Here is an 18,935-nt window from a genome sequence, read left to right on the forward strand (position 1 = left end):
ATGGTAAGACTGCGTCAGTCAGGGAGGTGACCAAGAACCCGATGGTCACTCTGACAGAGCTCTAGAGTTCCTCTGTGGGGATGGGAGAACCTTCCAGAAGGACAACCATCTCTACAGCACTCCATCAGACATTTATGGTAGATTGGCCAGACAGAAGCCACTCCTCAATAAAAGGCACATGACAGCCCGCTTGGAGTTTGTCAAAAGGCACCTTAAGACTCTCAGACCATGAGAAACAAGATTCTCTGGTCTGATGAAACCAAGATTGAACTCTTTGGCCTGAATGCCAAGTGTCATGCCTGGAGGAAACCAGGCACCACTCATCACCTGGGCAATACCATCCCTACGGTGAAGCATGGTGGTGGCAGCATCATGCTGTGGGGATGTTTTTCAGTGGCAGTGACTGGGAGACTAGTCAGGATCGAGGGAAAGATGAACAGAACAAAGTACAGAGAGATCCTTGATGAAAACCTGCTCCAGAGCACTCAGGACCTCAGACTGGGGTTCACCTTCCAACAGGACAACAACCCTAAACGCACAGCCAAGACAACGCAGGAGTGGCTTCAGGACAAGTCTCTGAATGTCCTTGAGTGGCCCAGCCAGAGCACGGACTTGAACCTGATCGAACATCTCTGGAGAGACCTGAAAATAGCTGTTCAGCGACGCTCCCTATCCAACCTGACAGAGCTTGAGAGGATCTGCAGAGAAGAATGGGAGAAACTCCCCAAATACAGGTGTGCCAAGCTTGTAGCATCATACCCAAGAACACTCAAAGCTGTAATCGCTGCCAAAGGTGCTTCAACAAAGTACTGTGTAAAGAGTCTGAATAGTTATGTAAATGTTATTATTTATTATTATATTATATTATTATATTATTTAAATGTGATATTTCAGTTTTTCATTTTTAATAAATTTGCAAACATTTATGGGGTATTGTGCAGTGTATATTTTTTGTAATGTCAGTTGAGTTGAATCAACAAATCACAGCACATATTGATGGGTACACTTCTTGTTTTTACTTCCTGCTTTTACTTCCTGCTTTGCTCTTATGGGTACACTCGCAATGGGAGCCAGTCCACCCATTATGCCATCATTGACTTGAATGGGGACGCACATTCTATTCATTCTATTTCTAAGGCAGCACATGCAGCCAGGAGAGGAGGAAAGGAGAAAATGTTAATGAAACATTTACGAGATTGGCTGCGGAAGTTTGAGTTATACCCGTCTGGATGCAAGGTGATTTGCACCGACCCCAATCTTCACTTCGATAAGTAGGCTATCTGCAAAAGAGCCTGACTGTCAATGACCACCTAACGTTCGAAAGCTTTGTGGTCGCGTCGGGAGACGAAATGGGGGAAGTAAAGGATGACTCGGTGGACGTTGTCATCTGCATGCTGGTGCTGTGTTCTGTCAATGACAGACCGCGAACATTGCAGGAGGTGCATCGCATATTGAGGCCTGTAAATTGATTCTCTTTACAGCATACATTTGAGAGCTTATGCATGGGAATGAAAGCACTTGGCTAACATCCATTCTCAAATTGAAAATATTGTCCATCAGCTGTCAACATCATGAAAAGCATAATAAAATTAAGTTGATCAGATAAATGTCAAAAACAAGCCTAGGTCTGTCAGGATTTATTCCCTTTTGTCAACAGTTAGGATTATATAAAGTCCCCACTAATGTTAGGGCGTCCTGTGTACATTGTGTAGTCTTGATGATTAAAACTACTTTCCCACGAATCATGGCAACAGTGTTACTCAGATGATCTTTTGGTAACATAGCCTGAGTCACAGTCTGTTTGTGCTATCATGCAGAACATGTTTGGTTTGACAATGAGCGATGGAGTTTGCAAGAGCACAAACAGATCTGAGATGAGACTAGTATTGGTAACATTGTAAGACAGACAAAAATGGCAACATTGTACCATTTAACTCAATTTGCTATATGTAACATTGAAAGTTTTGTCCATCTCACTGAAACACTCTGAAACTATTATTTAACACTATAAAACATGGCAAATTGATATATAATATGATACATTACATGATTTCATTAAATCCTGGAATTTGCCTGAGCTGGTGTTGCTTATTTTATAAAGCAATATATAGCTGTGTCTGTCTCTATACCCCCTTGAGGTGCCCCCTGGTCTGGGACTTAAGGCACCGCTGCTGATTGGCTGCTGGTGGGGGTGGGACCAGGGTCTTCTAAATGATTATTTATTATTTATTTAGTCATTTTTAGTTTAAAACTACTTTTGGTATCTTATAACTACTTCATACAATACCAAAACAACATTAATTATATATTTTTTAAATTATGAAAACAAATTGTTTACTTGGGCCTGTCATATTTGATTGACAACCATGTCTGTTGCATGAGTTTAACGTCATCAGGTCATGTCTAGCTAGCTAAGTTACATTCAGGCGACAAATGGATAGAAAGTACAAGTCAGGTGCGCTACAACGCAAGGAGCGAGAGAATAAGACAAGTTTAATTGCATCCTGTGTTCCACTTAAAACCTACTTCTCCTCATCGTCGTCCTTGCAACCACCGCTGCTAGTACTAGTGCTAGCTCTAGCCTGACAGTGGCTAATGAGGCCGGTGTTGATGGAAGCATGGCCTCCACGCTCGTGGCTAGGGCTGATGCAGTGACTGTATTACTGCCACACTGGCGGTCACAAGTCATGAGGGCAGTCAAATTCCACATTACCGTTTAGTCACGGTAATTAGGCTTCTCCAAGCTCGGATGCTGCTGATGGTCATTAGTAGCCTACCAAACTTGCTAACTGCCTGGTATTCAGCACTATATTGTCCCTCTAATTACTCTGACATCAATGCAAATGCAATCCAAAATCTAATCAAACACTTCATGAGAGCCCATGAGCTCATGTTGAGCAACATTTCTATACACTATGCAATTGCGTGAGAAAACAGAGTGATGGCCTCTGTTAAAAAGAGGATGATCCCATCAGCTTTCTATTGGCTAAGCCTACTATATTTATTTATCAACTTTCCTAATATGAAGCACATTGCTTCTCTTTATAATGCTTCTCTTTATAACAGGATGGAAAGAAAATTAACCACAGGTATAGCATCCTCCATTCGCTATTTAAGTGCATAGATGACATGTATTTTTTCCCCTGCCCCTGTTTGAGACAGGTGCATGATAATGGTCCATTCTAAATCAAAACAAATTTCACACATATATTATTTAGTTTATGTAAAGACAATATTAAATCAAGAATAGTCTGATGAGTGACAATATTAGCCTATCACTTGTGAATTATATATTTGCTGACGCCTAATGGAACATTCGCGCTTATAGCTTACTGCCTTGTGTGCATTGCTGTGCTTATAATGTGAAGAAATATCCTAATAGTTTATCAACATTTTAAGCTAAACGTTCTAATCTGTTGCGTCAGCCTCATTACTTAAAACAGGGTTTTTGATGCTAGTGGTGGTATTAATTTGGGATCTATCGCATCCCACAACTGTCCCAGACTATGTTTGGAATATTTATTTCTCGCACAGAATAGAATAGGTCAACTTTTGTACTATGGGGGATAGTAGATTGACATATGCTAGTGCTTTTGCTGTTCGTTAGGCCTACTCATCTTGTTGGCTGACGAAAAGTAAATGTGGATTGTTCTTCCAATATCTTCAATATGCGCCTCGGAATTGGATAAGGACGCGCGCAGTTGCGTCACCGATGTGTCTGTCTTCAATTGTAGCCTGTGAGAAAGCCCCGATCACATGATGGAGAGCCATGTGAGTGAGAGGTGCTTCGGAGCGCCCAGCCGGTAGAAGGGAATTGTAATTATTATATTCAGCCCAGGGGCACAACGGCCACTGGCCACAAATGGCATGGATTTTTTTAGGGGGCATTATGGCCACACATACTATAACACAATATAAAATAATGCCATGGAATTCTAAGCAAATCTTGTCTGCTAAATGAACTAGTGTAGCCACAGCCATATGGCATAGCCAGATCAGGGCCTAACATAAGGACAACTCAGAGTATGCTATTCTGTTCTTCTGAAACAGTATACATTTTCGTTATATCATGTTGCTTTAGACCTGTCTAAAATAAATAATGGATTTATTGTGATGGTGTAGGCTATATTACATGGATTTATTATACTTTTTAAAATGTAGATGTTCCAAAGGTCTGCACCAGTGGCTTGTAGGCTATGTGTGGAAGCCAGGAGATGCTAAATGTGATTATGTTAATTAACGGTCAATTACCGTGAGACCAGCAATTATTTGCTCGAAAATCACCGGCTGACAAAATTGAATGACCGCCACAGCCCTACCTGTGGCCGTGGGAAAAAAAACACAAGAGGAGGAGGAGGACCACCAACAACTTGGAGGAAGCACTCCAAGCATCTGCACAAGTAGTAATGAGGAGGTGGAGGAGGACAATTGCATAGCCAAAGTAAGTCTAGCCATAGCTGATGATGTTTCTGCTGACGGCGACACCAAAGCACGCCGCCTTGCAGACACGCTTTCAAACCCTCTTCCAGCAGTGCAGGCCCTGCCTGCTGCCCCGCTAACATTCTATCATTACGAGAGCAGTGCCCAACCGACCCATACCTGTTTAAAAACCGTCCACTCACCACTGAAGTGATCCGAGCCGTGATCGAGCATTGCCCGTGCCCGCCTGGTTTGAAGTATGGGTATGCCAATTTCCCATATGAACAGGAGAAACAACGCTTCAATCCAGCATGGTAGAAGCGTAAAGTGTGAAGTTCATGCACAGTTGGAAGACACAGGTTAATTTATTTCACTAAAGCCAACCGAGTCTTTTGCTTCTGTTGCTTCTGTTGCTGTTTGGCAAAAAATCGAACTAAAATGCTGGGAGAATCTGCGCTGATCCAAGTATGGGCTTCTCTACATATAGGAAAGGGATAGAGAAGATTGAGATTCATGAAAAGTCCAGTACTCACCGCAAGGCTGAGAAGTCAATTTTAATGACTAAGTTAAGTATAAGTCAGGAAAGCACCGTGGTTGTGGGGCTCTTAAAAGCAGAGAGGGAGCAGGTGGAGAGGAAGAGGAGGATCCTTCATAGGTTGATTGATGCCACTCTTTTTTTAGCTATACAGGGCCTGGCATTTAGCGGCAACAGGGAGTATGCTGGGCTGGGCGCCCCTGAATCGAATGAGGCGAACTTCTTGGAGCTTTTTAAATTGCTGGCACACTACGATTCAATCCTTGAGCAGCACCTAATGAACTCGGTAGAGCGTGTAACATACCTTAGCCACCAGTCACAAAACAAGCTTATTGAGGCTCTTGCCAACAAGACATTCAGCACTATTATAGATGAAGTCAAGGCAGCAAAGTTTCTCTGTTATCGTAGACTCAACCATCGACATCACAAAAATAGATCAATTTTTTCTATCCTTAACACCCGCTCGCTTAACCCGGAAGCCAGCTGCACCAATGTGTCGGAGGAAACGCCGTTCAACTGACAACCGAAATCAGCCTGCAGGTGCCTGGCCCGCCACAAGGAGTCGCTAGAGCGCGATGAGCTCCCCTAACCTGGACGACGCTGGGCAAATTGTGCGGCGCCCTATGGGACTCCCGGTCATGGCCGGTAATGACACAGCCTGGGATCGAAACCCAGGCTGTTGTCACGATCGTTTACGGATGAGACGGACCAAGGTGCAGCGTGATAAGCGTACATATTTATTAACGTACTGAACACGAACAAAACAACAAAACAAACGATACGTGAAGTCCAAGGTAGACTAATAACATACCTATACGGAACAAGATCCCACACAGACTGGTGCCAAACGGCTGCCTAAGTATGGTCCCCAATCAGAGACAACGAACTACAGCTGCCTCTGATTGGGAACCACCCTGGCCAACATAGATCTACACGATCTAGAAACTCAAACATAGAAAACTAAACATAGAAACTACACACCCTGGCTCAACATTTAAGATTCCCCAGAGCCAGGGCGTGACAGTACCCCCCCCCCCCCCCCCCCCCCCCCCCCCGTACTGGGAACACGTACCACTGGCTTAGTGCGGGGATCAGGAACGGGCCAGACCGGACTGGCGACACACACCACTTGCTTGGTGCGAGGAGCGGGACTGGGTTCCCTTATAAACCCCTGCTCCTTCTGCTGCCTAACCAGCTCCTCTCGCCGTGCCTCTACACTCTCCTTCTCCCTTATCGCCTCCTGTAGCTCCTCCCTCTGACCAATTAACTCCTGCTCCCTCTGGACCAATAGCCCCTGTAACCTGGTGGCCTCCTCTCCTAGTCTGCAGATTCGCCCTGTCGCTGCCTCCTGCTGCCTCGTCGTCCACGCCGTGTGCCCCCCCCAAAAAAATGTCTTGGGGTTGCCTCTCGGGTGTCCATCGTCGGCACGGTTGGCGCCGTTTCTCCTCTCCTGCCTGGGCATTTACCTTCGCCCATGGCCCTTTCCCCGCGAATATCTCCTCCCATGACCACCATTTGCCCACCTGAGACATCGCTATTCTCTCTTCCTGGGCACGCTGCTTGGTCCTCATTTGGTGGGATCTTCTGTCACGATCGTTTACGGATGAGACGGACCAAGGCGCAGCGTGATAATCGTACATATTTATTAACGTACTGAACACGAACAAAACAACAAACAAACGATACGTGAAGTCCAAGGTAGACTAATAACATACCTATACGGAACAAGATCCCACACAGACTGGTGCCAAACGGCTGCCTAAGTATGGTCCCCAATCAGAGACAATGAACTACAGCTGCCTCTGATTGGGAACCACCCTGGCCAACATAGATCTACACGATCTAGAAACTCAAACATAGAAAACTAAACATAGAAACTACACACCCTGGCTCAACATTTAAGAGTCCCCAGAGCCAGGGTGTGACAGCTGTATCGGCGGCAAACACTGTGATGCAGTGCCTTAGACCGCTGCGCCACTCGGGAGGCCCAAGGATTTTAATTTATTTAATAAATATTAGAATAAGGCTGTAACGTAACAAAATGTGGAAAAAGTCAAGGGGTCTGAATACTTTCTCAAGGCACTGTACATTTAAATGTTAGGGAACTACTACCACATATCACTTAAATTGGTACGGGTGCAACAAATATAGCCAAGTACAAGGCATGCCTTAAAATATGTTAATCAGACAGCGATTCTTTGTCCTCCCACAATATTTATCCACAATGCATCATCATTTACAGTATGCTGCATTAAATATATATCAAAACAGCAATACAGTACTTTATTGTTGAGTTGTATTGAAAATAATATCAGCAATTGCTAAAAGTGACTGAAGGAAAGACAGATCAAAAGGATATGGCTAGCCACTCAACCATTAAAGGTTTGAGACTTGCTGCCACTTTGATCTGTCCCCTATATACATTTAATTGTTAGGGAACCACTACCAGTGGTGGAAAAAGTACTCAATAAAAGTAAAGATACTTTAATTGAAAATGACTCAAATAGAAGTGAAAGTCACCCAGCAAAATACTACTAAAAGTATCTGGTTTTAAGTGTTGGAAAAAATACTAAATTGTCATACTTGAGAAAAAGTAAAAGTAAATGCTATACATCAAACTCCTTGTATTAAGTGTAGTATCTGAACAGTTTATAATTTTGGCTGACGTTTGCAAATGGTGTGATAGATGAACTTTACTCTGCTTTGCTGAAACATCTGGAAAGCATTACTATAGGGGCCCCCTGAAACAGAGGAGACTTGGATATGTGGAAGCCAGGGATTGGTCTATCAAAATCCACCCATATTATGTTACATAGGATTAAATACCATGGTTGGAACAAAGGACGGGGAGAATAATCATTTTTAGATTGGGTTAGTTGTTCTTCGGATTTCTGCAGAAATCTGTAAATTGACGCTGGAACCTTTGATATAATAAACCTTTATAATCAAGTACAGTGTCAAGCGGATTTCTTGTCTACACAGCATATCAGCATCGTTGTCCTGACACCACATAAGCAAACCAGACAACACAATTTTCTTGTTTTTTAAAATGTATTTACGGACAGGCAGGGCAACAGTAACACTCAGACATAATTTACAAAAGTGTTTGTGTTTAGTGGGTCCGCCAGATCAGAGGCAGTAGGGATAACAACGCGTTATGTTGATAGGTGCGTGAATTGGACCGTATTGCTGTCCTGCCTAACCTTTGATATAATAAACCTTTATAATCAAGTACAGTGTCAAGCGGATTTCTTGTCTACACAGCATATCAGCATCATTGTCCTGACACCACATTAATTGGCGACGAGGATTTGGGACGTGTTGCGTCTTTTCTCAGCGTTTCATCATGGGGCCGCGAGCTGACTCCCGCTACAGAGGCCGGCAGATAAGGTGAGCTTTCTCACAACTTTGGGGGCTGGTCAGTTCGTGTGGCTGTGTGTGTACGTTGAGGGGATGTACCGTCAAAGGACTTGTGTGTGCGCCTTGCTGTTATTTGCTGTGGGATGACAATCCGTTCTAAATTTCTAAATTTGTTTGCGTTGAAAACAACGCAAACAGGGGGGAGTGTCTATAGGAATTGATAACACTGGGCACAGGGATATTTGGCTTGAATAAATGTAAAGGAGTGTCCAGGAATAGAATGAAGGAATAAGACAAGGAAATAAGGAAAAAAGTATATTGTTAGGACGTCGCTGATCTACGAAAGCCCTCAAACGAGGCAATCATTAAGATGGGCCGTAAATCCTAGGAAAGTCACTAGGTTGACTTTCGGGTCAGTTCTGGGAACTGTGAGATTGTACAATATATATTCAATTGCATGTTACCTCTCGGAATATAGTTGACGAAGTATATGTTCGATGTAGCCTCTCATTGAATATCTGCAACTCAAGTTAGCAGAAATTTAGGAAGGAATATAAAGGAAAAAAAGAGCGACGTAAGCATGCTTTAGAGTATTGTATGAACAGATGCATTCTTGTTTGAATATGTGTCTGTGTGTGAAAGAGAGCCTATGCGTGTGTGTACATGGGGAGGTCTCTGCTGTGTTCCAGCTGTGTCGACTCATGCTATGATAACATTTATGTTAGAGATATATACATATATATGTTTTGGTTGAGAACAGGGGTTTTAGTTTTTTGTAAGGAAATATGTTAGTTAAGGAGTCTCCATTTGAGAGAACGTTTCCAGAATTGTCAAAAACTATGAGCCCCCCGGGAGGACTTACGGTTAAAACCTTATGAGTCTCCATTTGAGAGAACGTTTCCATAATTGTAAAAAAAAACGATGAGCCCCCCGGGAGGAGTTATGATTGCATAGAGATGATTTGTAATGGATAAGTGTCACGCCCTGGCTCTGGGGACACTTGTATGTTGAGCCAGGGTGTGAGTTTCCTTTGGGTATTCTAGTTGTTGTATTTCTATGTTGGCCAGAGTGGTTCTCAATCAGAGGCAACGAGTGTCAGCTGTTGCTGGTTGTCTCTGATTGGGAACCACATTTAGACAGGCTGTTTTCCCACAGTGGTTGTGGGATCTTGTTCCGTGTTGGTTTGTGAATGTAACCAGGGACGTCACGTTTTCGTTTTGTTCGTGTGATCATCAATTAATAAATATGTTCGCATTCCACGCTGCGCCTTGGTCCTCCTCTGTTCCCGACGATCGTGACAGAAGATCCCACCAGAACTGGACCAAGCAGCGGGTCCAGGAGCCATCGCCAGGGAAATCTCTAGCGGATATCCAGCGCCTCCTCGACTGGGTCAAGCCGTGTGAGCAAGAGAGGGGCTTGACTTGGAAGCAGAAGGGCGAAAGGCTGGCGAGAGATATGGAGACCTGGTCCACGGGAAGGAGAGAAGCCCAGAACATTTTTAAGGGGGGGCTCACGCCGTGGACGACGGGGCAGCAGGAGACCGCGATAGAGCGGCCCAGCAGGTTGGCAGAGGAGGCCGCCAGGTTATGGGGGCCACTGGTCAAAAAGGGGAAGGAAGGTGTAGAGGCACGGCGAGAGGTACTGGGGTGTGTTACCAGTCCGGTCCGGCCCGTTCCTGATCCCTGCGTAGGGCCAGTGGTGTGTGTCCCCAGTACGGTCCGGTCTGTTCCTGTCCCTTGCACCGAGCCTGTGGTGCGCGTCGCCAGCCCAGTCCGGTCCATTCCTGCTCTCCGCACCAAGTCAGTGGTGCGCTTCGTCAGCCCGGTCCGGCCCGCTCCTGCTCCTCGCACCAAGCCAATGGTGCGCGTCGCCAGCCCGGCCCGTCCTGTTCCTGCTCCCCGCACCATGCCAATGGTGCGCGTCGCCAGCCCGGCCCGGCCTGTTCCTGCTCCCCTCACCAAGCAAATGGTGCGCGTCGCCAGCCCGGCCCGTCCTGTTCCTGCTCCCCGCACCAAGCCAATGGTGCGCGTCGCCAGCCCGGCCCGGCCTGTTCCTGCTCCCCGTACCAAGCCAATGGTGCGCGTCGCCGGCCCGGCCCGTCCTGTTCCTGCTCCCCGCACCAAGCCTATGGTGCGCGTCGCCAGCCCGGCCTGTTCCTGCTCCCCGCACCAAGCCAATGGTGCGCGTCGCCAGCCCGGCCCGTCCTGTTCCTGCTCCCCGCACCAAGCCTATGGTGCACGTCGCCAGCCCGGCCCGGCCTGTTCCTGCTCCCCGCACCAAGCCTATGGTGAGCGTCGCCAGCCCGGTCCGGTCCGTTTCTGCTCCCCACACCAAGCCAGTGGTGTGCGTCGTCAGTCGGGCACGGCCCGTGCCTGTTCCACCGGTGCCTGGTCCGGCACCGGTCAGCTGCTTCACACCGGAGCTAGAGCAATCCGCTCCACCAGTGTGCAGTCCAGCTCCGGCCAGCGGGGCCAGACCGGACCAGGGGTACTTTGGGGGGTTGGAGAGGGAGTGGGGATCAGGCCCGGAGCCGGATCCGCCGCCAAGGCGGAGTGCCCACCCGGTCCCTCCCCTGTGGTGTTTGGTTGGCGCGGCCGGAGTCCGCGTCTTTAGGGGGGGGTACTGTCACGCCCTGGCTCTGGGGACACTTGTATGTTGAGCCAGGGTGTGAGTTTCCTTTGGGTATTCTAGTTGTTGTATTTCTATGTTGGCCAGAGTGGTTCTCAATCAGAGGCAACGAGTGTCAGCTGTTGCTGGTTGTCTCTGATTGGGAACCACATTTAGACAGGCTGTTTTCCCACAGTGGTTGTGGGATCTTGTTCCGTGTTGGTTTGTGAATGTAACCAGGGACGTCACGTTTTCGTTTTGTTCGTGTGATCATCAATTAATAAATATGTTCGCATTCCACGCTGCGCCTTGGTCCTCCTCTGTTCCCGACGATCGTGACAATAAGAAAATAACTATAAATCTGCAGATTAGAATAAGTGAAGATAAGAAACTTCTAAGTAGGATTTGTGTTCTATGTTTTGTGTTGGTTTGTGCGTTTTGTTCAGTGTTACTGTTTGTCTGTGTTGGAAAAAACGGAGGGACAGCTGGTCTGTCTACTGTCTGCTGTTTGGAGAGAGTAGCTTGCGGGAGCTCCTCTCACCATGAAATCGCACTGGTGAATGAGCTGCGCATGTGTGGGATTTTAGGAATTTAGAGTTGAGCGGAGCGAGTGTGCCACTCCCCTGCCTGCACTGAGCTGCTGTGACACGCAGACTTAGAGCTGCAGACAGAGAAGAAAGAGGGAGATTTTGAATACACGGATAAAGTATTCTGTTTGATAAGTGGCTGTTGCTTACCTATCAAACTATTTGATTGAGATACATTGAATTTATAAATGAGAAGATATGTTGACGGATTAAAAATAAAAATAATTAAATAAATAAATAAAATAAAATGTTATTGCGCTATTTACAATATTCCTGAGTTAAGCTGTTTGCTTATTTCTTAGCGCGAATGTGAACATAGGTATGTCTAAAAGGGTATTGTATGGTTGAAACAACCCAGTGAGTGCATAAAATACTAAATTCTTGTCTGTTTCTTTTGTTCTTCTGTGATGTGAGAAACGAGAAGGAGGAGACAGAGAGAGAGGAGGTGCTGACCAGTGCGTCACGCGACAGCGTGTGCTTCCCCGGATCCAGTCCAATTAAGGCCAGTACTGTTCTATCCACGAACTTACTTTCCCTTACAGGATATAATAGATACATTGTGTATGCATAGAATATTTCATGTTGTGACAATTTTACAGGGACTTGGCATCAGACTGATCAATTTATGTAATTGAGAATTGCACATTAGGGTTTTTTGTGTATGGGTTGTTTTGATTAGAGTTGTGTTGGAAATCCAGCACTGACATTATTCTGTAAAATTAAGGTAATTGGGTGCTTATTAAGTAATTGGTTTGTGGGTGCTGTAGTGTTGCTGGATTAAAGGTCTTTCTTTTTTGGATTGCTCTGAAGTTGACTAGTTTCCTTTACTTTTCCTGATCGGATGTGGTAAGATTGCCACTAATCAATATTTTGGTAAAATAACAAATTATAAAAAATAAATTAAGAAAAAATTAATAAGAAAAAATGTATATATTGATAAATTAATAAATTAATACATGAATTAATTATTTAATTTAAATTAAAAAATAAATTAATAAAAATAGGAGGGATTGATAAGCAACATTGCTAAAAGTTTTTTGGGTTTACAAATTAATTATTTTAAAATAATAATAATAATAAAATAATTCACAATAAAGGAATATAAAAGAGTGGTTACAATGGGGAAAAAGGACATCAAAACTATGAAAGTAATTACTCCTGTTGATGTAGTACAAAATAGTAATCCTCTAGTTAATGGTATTGCAAAGTTATCTGGAAAATGGAATAAACGTTGGCCTGACATTGAACAACCATGGCCAGTGGAAGGGACTCTTAACCCAGAAGTCATTAAGATAATGAAAGTGCTTGTGTCGACATATAAGCCAGATCAAAAGAAGGGAAAAAAGGGGAACAACGTAAAGAAAAGAGACAAAGAGAGCTGGGTGTTCTTAAGTTGTTTGAAAATGAGGGACAAAAACTGATAAAAGATACAAAAGATAAAAGAGACAGAGGTATAGAGAAAATGGCAAAAGAGGTGAAGGTAACAGAAAAACTAATGGCAGAAGTCAATACACCTTTCTCACATACGGATTCAACAAAGAGGCCCCCACCTTACGAGGAAAAAGTAGAGTTTAAGGACGTCTATTCTCAGCTTCCAATGATCATTCAGGAGGGTGATTATTGCATCAGAGATGAAGATGAACAAATAATAGAGAGAGGACAAGCAGAAACGACCATAAAGATGAATTCAAACTCCAAAAGTAAGAAGAAAACGACACGTCTGGAAACTAAGGGTAGAGTGAGGTTCAGGAGGATGGAATTTGAAGATGATGATGATGATGATCAGAGTGATTCAGAAGAGATCATGGGTGGATATGACCCTGTGATCAGACAGAGGTTGGCCAGAGCGGAAAGAAGGGGTGATGGAAGTTGGAAGGAGAAGGATACAAGAGATCCGAGCTCTGATGAAAGTCAAGATGAAGACAGCGATAAAGATTTGGAGATTAAAGGTGCTTCATGTTCAAGAGGATTTTATTCTACAATGACTAGCACAGAAGAAATAGAAAGAGATATAGACCGATGCATATCATGCTTGGATAAGGCGAATAATTTAGAAGATGTAAGAGAACTGGAAGAACAACTCAAGAAGCTGAAGATACAGAAGGAGAAACTGCTGAAAAAATAATCTCAATAATTGGAGAGGAAATACATATTGAGGCCAAGAAAAGGGAACACAAGTAAGAAGATGATGCCAGTGATAATTCGAGGACAGAACCTGGAGTATAAGCCTTTGCAGAATACCGATATGTCAGATATACTTGAGAAGCTGCCTACTCTTCAAGATGGAGCATATCCTTGGATTTCAAAGTTGGAAGAAATTACGGTGGGAACACAGTCTGCCATAGGAGACATTAAGAGACTTTTGGCTAATCTCCTTGGGATTCCAGGTATGGAAGAAATTTTTCAGAGGGCTGGACTTCATCGATATGTGGGGACTGCGGTGAATGATCCTGAATTGTTAGCTGCAAGTAGAAATCAGCTGTGGAGAGCACTGAAAGATACGTTTCCAACAAATGTGCATCCTGACAACATTCTGATTGACCCACTAGGACAACAAGAAAATCTGAGAGCCTATGTGTCAAGAGTTCATCAAGTGTGGAGAAATATTACCGGAAATGATCCAGATGTGAGTCAAATAGAGCAGTCAATTTTGCGAGCTAAACTGCAGATGGGACTGCCCTCACCAGTAAGGAGCAAACTGGCAGAGGTGGTTGGACTTGGAAGCATGACAAAAGGTGTCTATACAGATCATATAGCCCATCAAGTGGATCTGTACCGGAAAAAGCAACACAACCAGAAAGAACAGGACCAAGAAACTCTCAGAAAACTCAATCAAATACAACTGGTGGAGAATAAGAAGGAGAAGAAACAGGCTTTGGTTATGCAGAATCAGTGTTCACCAAATCAACAATCACTGCCACAGCTTCAACCGAACCAACTCCAACCGCAATTGTACCAGCCACCACTAGTGGGACCAGTTGTTTCATATCCACAGCCAGTTTCTGGACAGACACAGAATTGGAGAGGAAGAGGACGAGAAGGCTTAGGAAGAGGAAGAGGAAGAGGAAGAGGAGGAAGATTTAAGCCATACTTCCAGCAATCTTCAGAAGTGTGTTATAATTGTGGACAGGTTGGTCACTTTGCCCGTGAGTGTAATGGGCCAGGAGGAAACACCAGAGGAAATTTCAGAGGAAGATACAGGGGCCAGTCAAGATCATCTGGAGGACCGGTGAACCCTCATAGGGGCCCAGAGCAAGGATTCTAGAGGTGCCCATAAGATCCGAAAGGGGGGTGTCAGCTGGTAGCGTCAGGACCGGAAAAAGATCCAACAATTGAGGTGAAAGTAAACAACCGACCATTGGAGGTGATGGCGGATAGCGGAGCTGCTTTCACCTGTGTTCGGCCTAAAGATGCTACACATCTCCCTATGTCCAATCAACTAATTAGGACAATCGGATTTGAGGGAGTGAAACAGCTGATTCCTCATACGGAACCAATTGAGCTCTGCTATAATAATCAGAAAATTACAATACCCATACTGGTATCAGAACATACACCTATTGCATTGTTGGGAAGAGATGCATTGTGTAGATTGAATTGTACAATAAAATGTACGCCAGACGGCTGTCTGGTAGAAGTGCCAAAAGAAAAGGTTTACCAATTGTTGATGACGACAGAGATGGATTCTTCTTCAGTATTTTGGATTGGAAATCTCAGTGCAGATTTTTTGAAGCAGGCTAAGATATGGGAGAAATTCATTGTGGCAAACATGCCAGGTGCGAGGCTTCCAGAATATCCATTTCATTGTACGCTCAAGTATTTAAAGAATGCTGCCCAATCGAACTCAGAGGAATGGTTGAGTCATCAACCAAAGAAAGTTCAACTCAGCTCATGTTGCATAATTTTAGGACCACAAGGAGCAGCTATGAAGATAAACACAGACGATTATCTGGATAAAGAGTTTGAGATTGAGAAGAGTGTGCCACATGTGACCTTGTTGATTTCTGAAGGCTATGAGCAGAAGCAAATAGGAGAAATCATGACAGAAGCAGAGAAAGCTGTTTTTGCACCGATGAAAGAGAATTTGGCGATTTGGAGGAGTGAAGATCAGCGATTACTCAAAATCATGATTTCGGCTCAAGGACAAGGACAGCCACAAGATGAACGGATGACACATGAATCTATTTGCAGTGCGAAGATGGATTCAGACACTATGAAAGAGGAGATGTTGCAACAAGTTCCAGAATGTTTGTGGTCTCAACACAGTACCGATATTGGACTTGTGAAATCAGCCCAACCGGTGAAAATTGAACTTCGACCAGGAGCCAGACCTCCTTGGAAGAATCAGTATCCATTGAAAGATGAAGCAATCCAAGGGATCGAACCACAAATTGAAGGATTTTGTTATCGTGTGGGAGATAAATTGTGTGCTGGCTATGCAGTAGTTAAAGCCCAAGGAACTGGATTTGTTGTTGAAAAGGCTGAAGTAATACCGCAGCCTGCGTCTGCACAACTTGCTGAACTTGTGGGGCTAACAGAAGCGTGCTTGTTAGCAGAAGGAAAGCGAGTGACGATATACACTGATTCTGCATATGCACATAGTGTATGTTATTTGTTTGGAGCAGTGTGGAAAGGTCGAGGGTTTAAGAAAACTGATGGTTCTCCAATACAACATCATGCGCAAATAATGAAATTGTTGCTTGCTATGATGAAGCCTAAAGAGATAGCGATAGCTAAGTGTGCAGCTCATAAAACAGATGTGTCAAAAGTCACACAAGGGAACAAAGCTGCTGATGAAGCTGCAAAAGCCGTCACAGGAGCGGACAAATTGGGAAAAGTTTTTCTGGTCACTCATGGAGTGGACTTGGAAGACAAAATTACGCTTAAGGATGTGATTTTGATGCAGGAAGCTGCTTCTACGATCGACAAACAGTTATGGCTAGACTGAGGTGCCGTCAAAGATGCTACTGGTCTTTGGAGAAACCATGAGGGGTTGATAGTATCGCCTCTAGACCTATTAGGTCTGATGATTTAGGAAGCACATGGGTTAGCTCATGTTGCAAGGGGGGAGGTTAGGAGAAAGATCACAAAGAAGTATGGTTTTTGGGCACCATATTCGCTTGAACAGGTTGACTATGTCATAGGCAGGTGCACAATCTGTCTGAATAATAATGTTTGCAGGGGTGTGACTGTTATTCCTGGTTACATTCCAACACCAAGAGGTGAATAATATGTCCAACTAAGCGAAAAGCTTGCTCAGTCGGTTGCTAAGTTTTTGTGTAAAGAAGTCATAAACAGTGGGGATTTCCCGATTTAATATCCTCAGATAGTGGGAAAGAGTTTTGTGGATAAATCAGTGAAATTGATTTTTCCTAAAATTGGAAAAAAGTCAGACCAAAAAGTTATGAAAACTAGGGTTGAAGTAACTCTAGGAAATTTTGAACATCTGATTGTGCGATAATTTTTCATATTTCTTTGCATTTTGTTGTGATATTTAGTGTTTTCTCATGAATCAAAGGGGGGAAATGGAATGTGATTCATTTATATCATTTATATATTATTTTTGATATTGATGTTTTAATTTGCATGTGTTGTTTTGCAAAAGATACTGGTTGGTGTTTTCTTTTCTTCCAGAAGTATATGGGGATGTGTAGAGTGGGACTCAAATACTCAAACATGGACAATATGAATGGACTGGAGGAAGTGGAACAAGGAGGTGTGGAAATGTTCAGATTCCATCATCGACGTTGCATTGAAAGTCGACACTGCTGAGGAGATGCAGTGTAGTGGACTACATTCCAGTGTCTGCAATTTACATTTTAAGTCATTTAGCAGATGCTCTTATCCAGAGCGACTTACAGTTAGTGAGTGCATACATTTTTTTTTTTCATACTGGCCCCCCATGGGAATCGAACCCACAACCCTGGCATTGCAAACGCCATCCCTGCCGGCCAAACACTACCTTGGAAAACGCTGGGTCAATTGTGCGCCGCCCCATGTCTCCCGGTCGCGGCCGGCTACGACAGAGCTTGGATTCGAACCAGGATCTCTAGTGGCACAGTTAGCACTGCGATGCAGTGCCTTAGACCACTGCGCCACTCGGGAGGTTGTATGTATATATAGACATATTTGCACGTGTAATACATAATTTGTGTCATATTCTTTCTGTATGAATTTTTTGAAGAATGATGTTTTCTGTTGTTGGGTACATGTGGGGACCTCAGCTATTTTGTTTTTTTCGTGGATGCTTAGGGATATTGGGTCTAGGCAGGGACAGAGAGAATCCACAGGAGGGTCCGATGGGTCGACCAGCCTGAATGTGGACATTTTTGATTGTATTTTGTTTTCTGAGGTTTTCATGTGTATTCAATTGCATCATAGCTTAAAATGCATTGATAAATATTTATAAATTGATCTGGAGTACTTAGGTGGTCGCCTGGGGCAGAGGGGCCGTGAGAGAATTTTCCTGTCTTGATTGATTGATGGATATTTGGAATGAAAGCTGCCAGACAGGTTTTTTGCTCTTACACTTTACAATTTGTTTACACTCCATAACAATTTGTCTACATAAAAATGTGTTTACTCTCCATACATTTTGTTTTATTGCTAAAGTTACTCAAGAAGAAAAATTGTTATTTGTCATAATCCTATTCTTTTTGTTTTTGAGACTTAATTAGTCTCGAAGGGGGGAAATATGTAGCATCTGAACAGTTTATAATTTTGGCTGACGTTTGCAAATGGTGTGATAGATTAACTTTACTCTGCTTTGCTGAAACATCTGGAAAGCATTACTATAGGGGCCCCCTGAAACAGAGGAGACTTGGATATGTGGAAGCCAGGGATTGGTCTATCAAAATCCACCCATATTATGTTACATAGGATTAAATACCATGGTTGGAACAAAGGACGGGGAGAATAATCATTTTTAGATTGGGTTAGTTGTTCTTCGGATTTCTGCAGGAATCTGTAAATTGACGCTGGAACCTTTGATATAATAAACCTTTATAATCAAGTACAGTGTCAAGCGGATTTCTTGTCTACACAGCATATCAGCATCGTTGTCCTGACACCACATAAGCAAACCAGACAACACAATTTTCTTGTTTTTTAAAAATGTATTTACAGACAGGCAGGGCAACAGTAACACTCAGACATAATTTACAAAAGTGTTTGTGTTTAGTGGGTCCGCCAGATCAGAGGCAGTAGGGATAACAACGCGTTATGTTGATAGGTGCGTGAATTGGACCGTATTGCTGTCCTGCCTAAGCATTCAAAATGTAACGAATACTTTTGGGTGTCAGGGGAAATGTACAGCATGTGAGTAAACAGTACATATATTTTAGAAATATTGTGGAGTAAAAGTTGTCAAAAAAATAAATAGTAAAGTAAAGTACAGTTACCCCCCAAAACTACTTAAGTAGCACTTT

At 43.7% G+C, this 18,935-nt stretch overlaps 1 protein-coding gene across 1 annotated transcript in view; it reads left to right on the plus strand.

The window, feature by feature from the left end:
- Positions 1 to 1,349: 1,349 nt before the first annotated feature.
- Positions 1,350 to 18,935, plus strand: part of LOC311138811 (sodium channel protein type 8 subunit alpha-like) — a gene marked incomplete at both ends in the record, with an annotated part of 79,236 nt that continues 61,650 nt past the window's right edge. The window contains one exon of the mRNA XM_084173624.1: positions 1,350 to 1,460. Coding sequence (XP_084029750.1) covers positions 1,350 to 1,460 — 111 coding nt within the window. The remainder of the gene's footprint in view (positions 1,461 to 18,935) is intronic.

This window comes from Coregonus lavaretus, assembly GCF_964263955.1.
Source record: "Coregonus lavaretus genome assembly, chromosome: 12".
Classification (NCBI taxonomy): Eukaryota; Metazoa; Chordata; class Actinopteri; order Salmoniformes; family Salmonidae; genus Coregonus; species Coregonus lavaretus.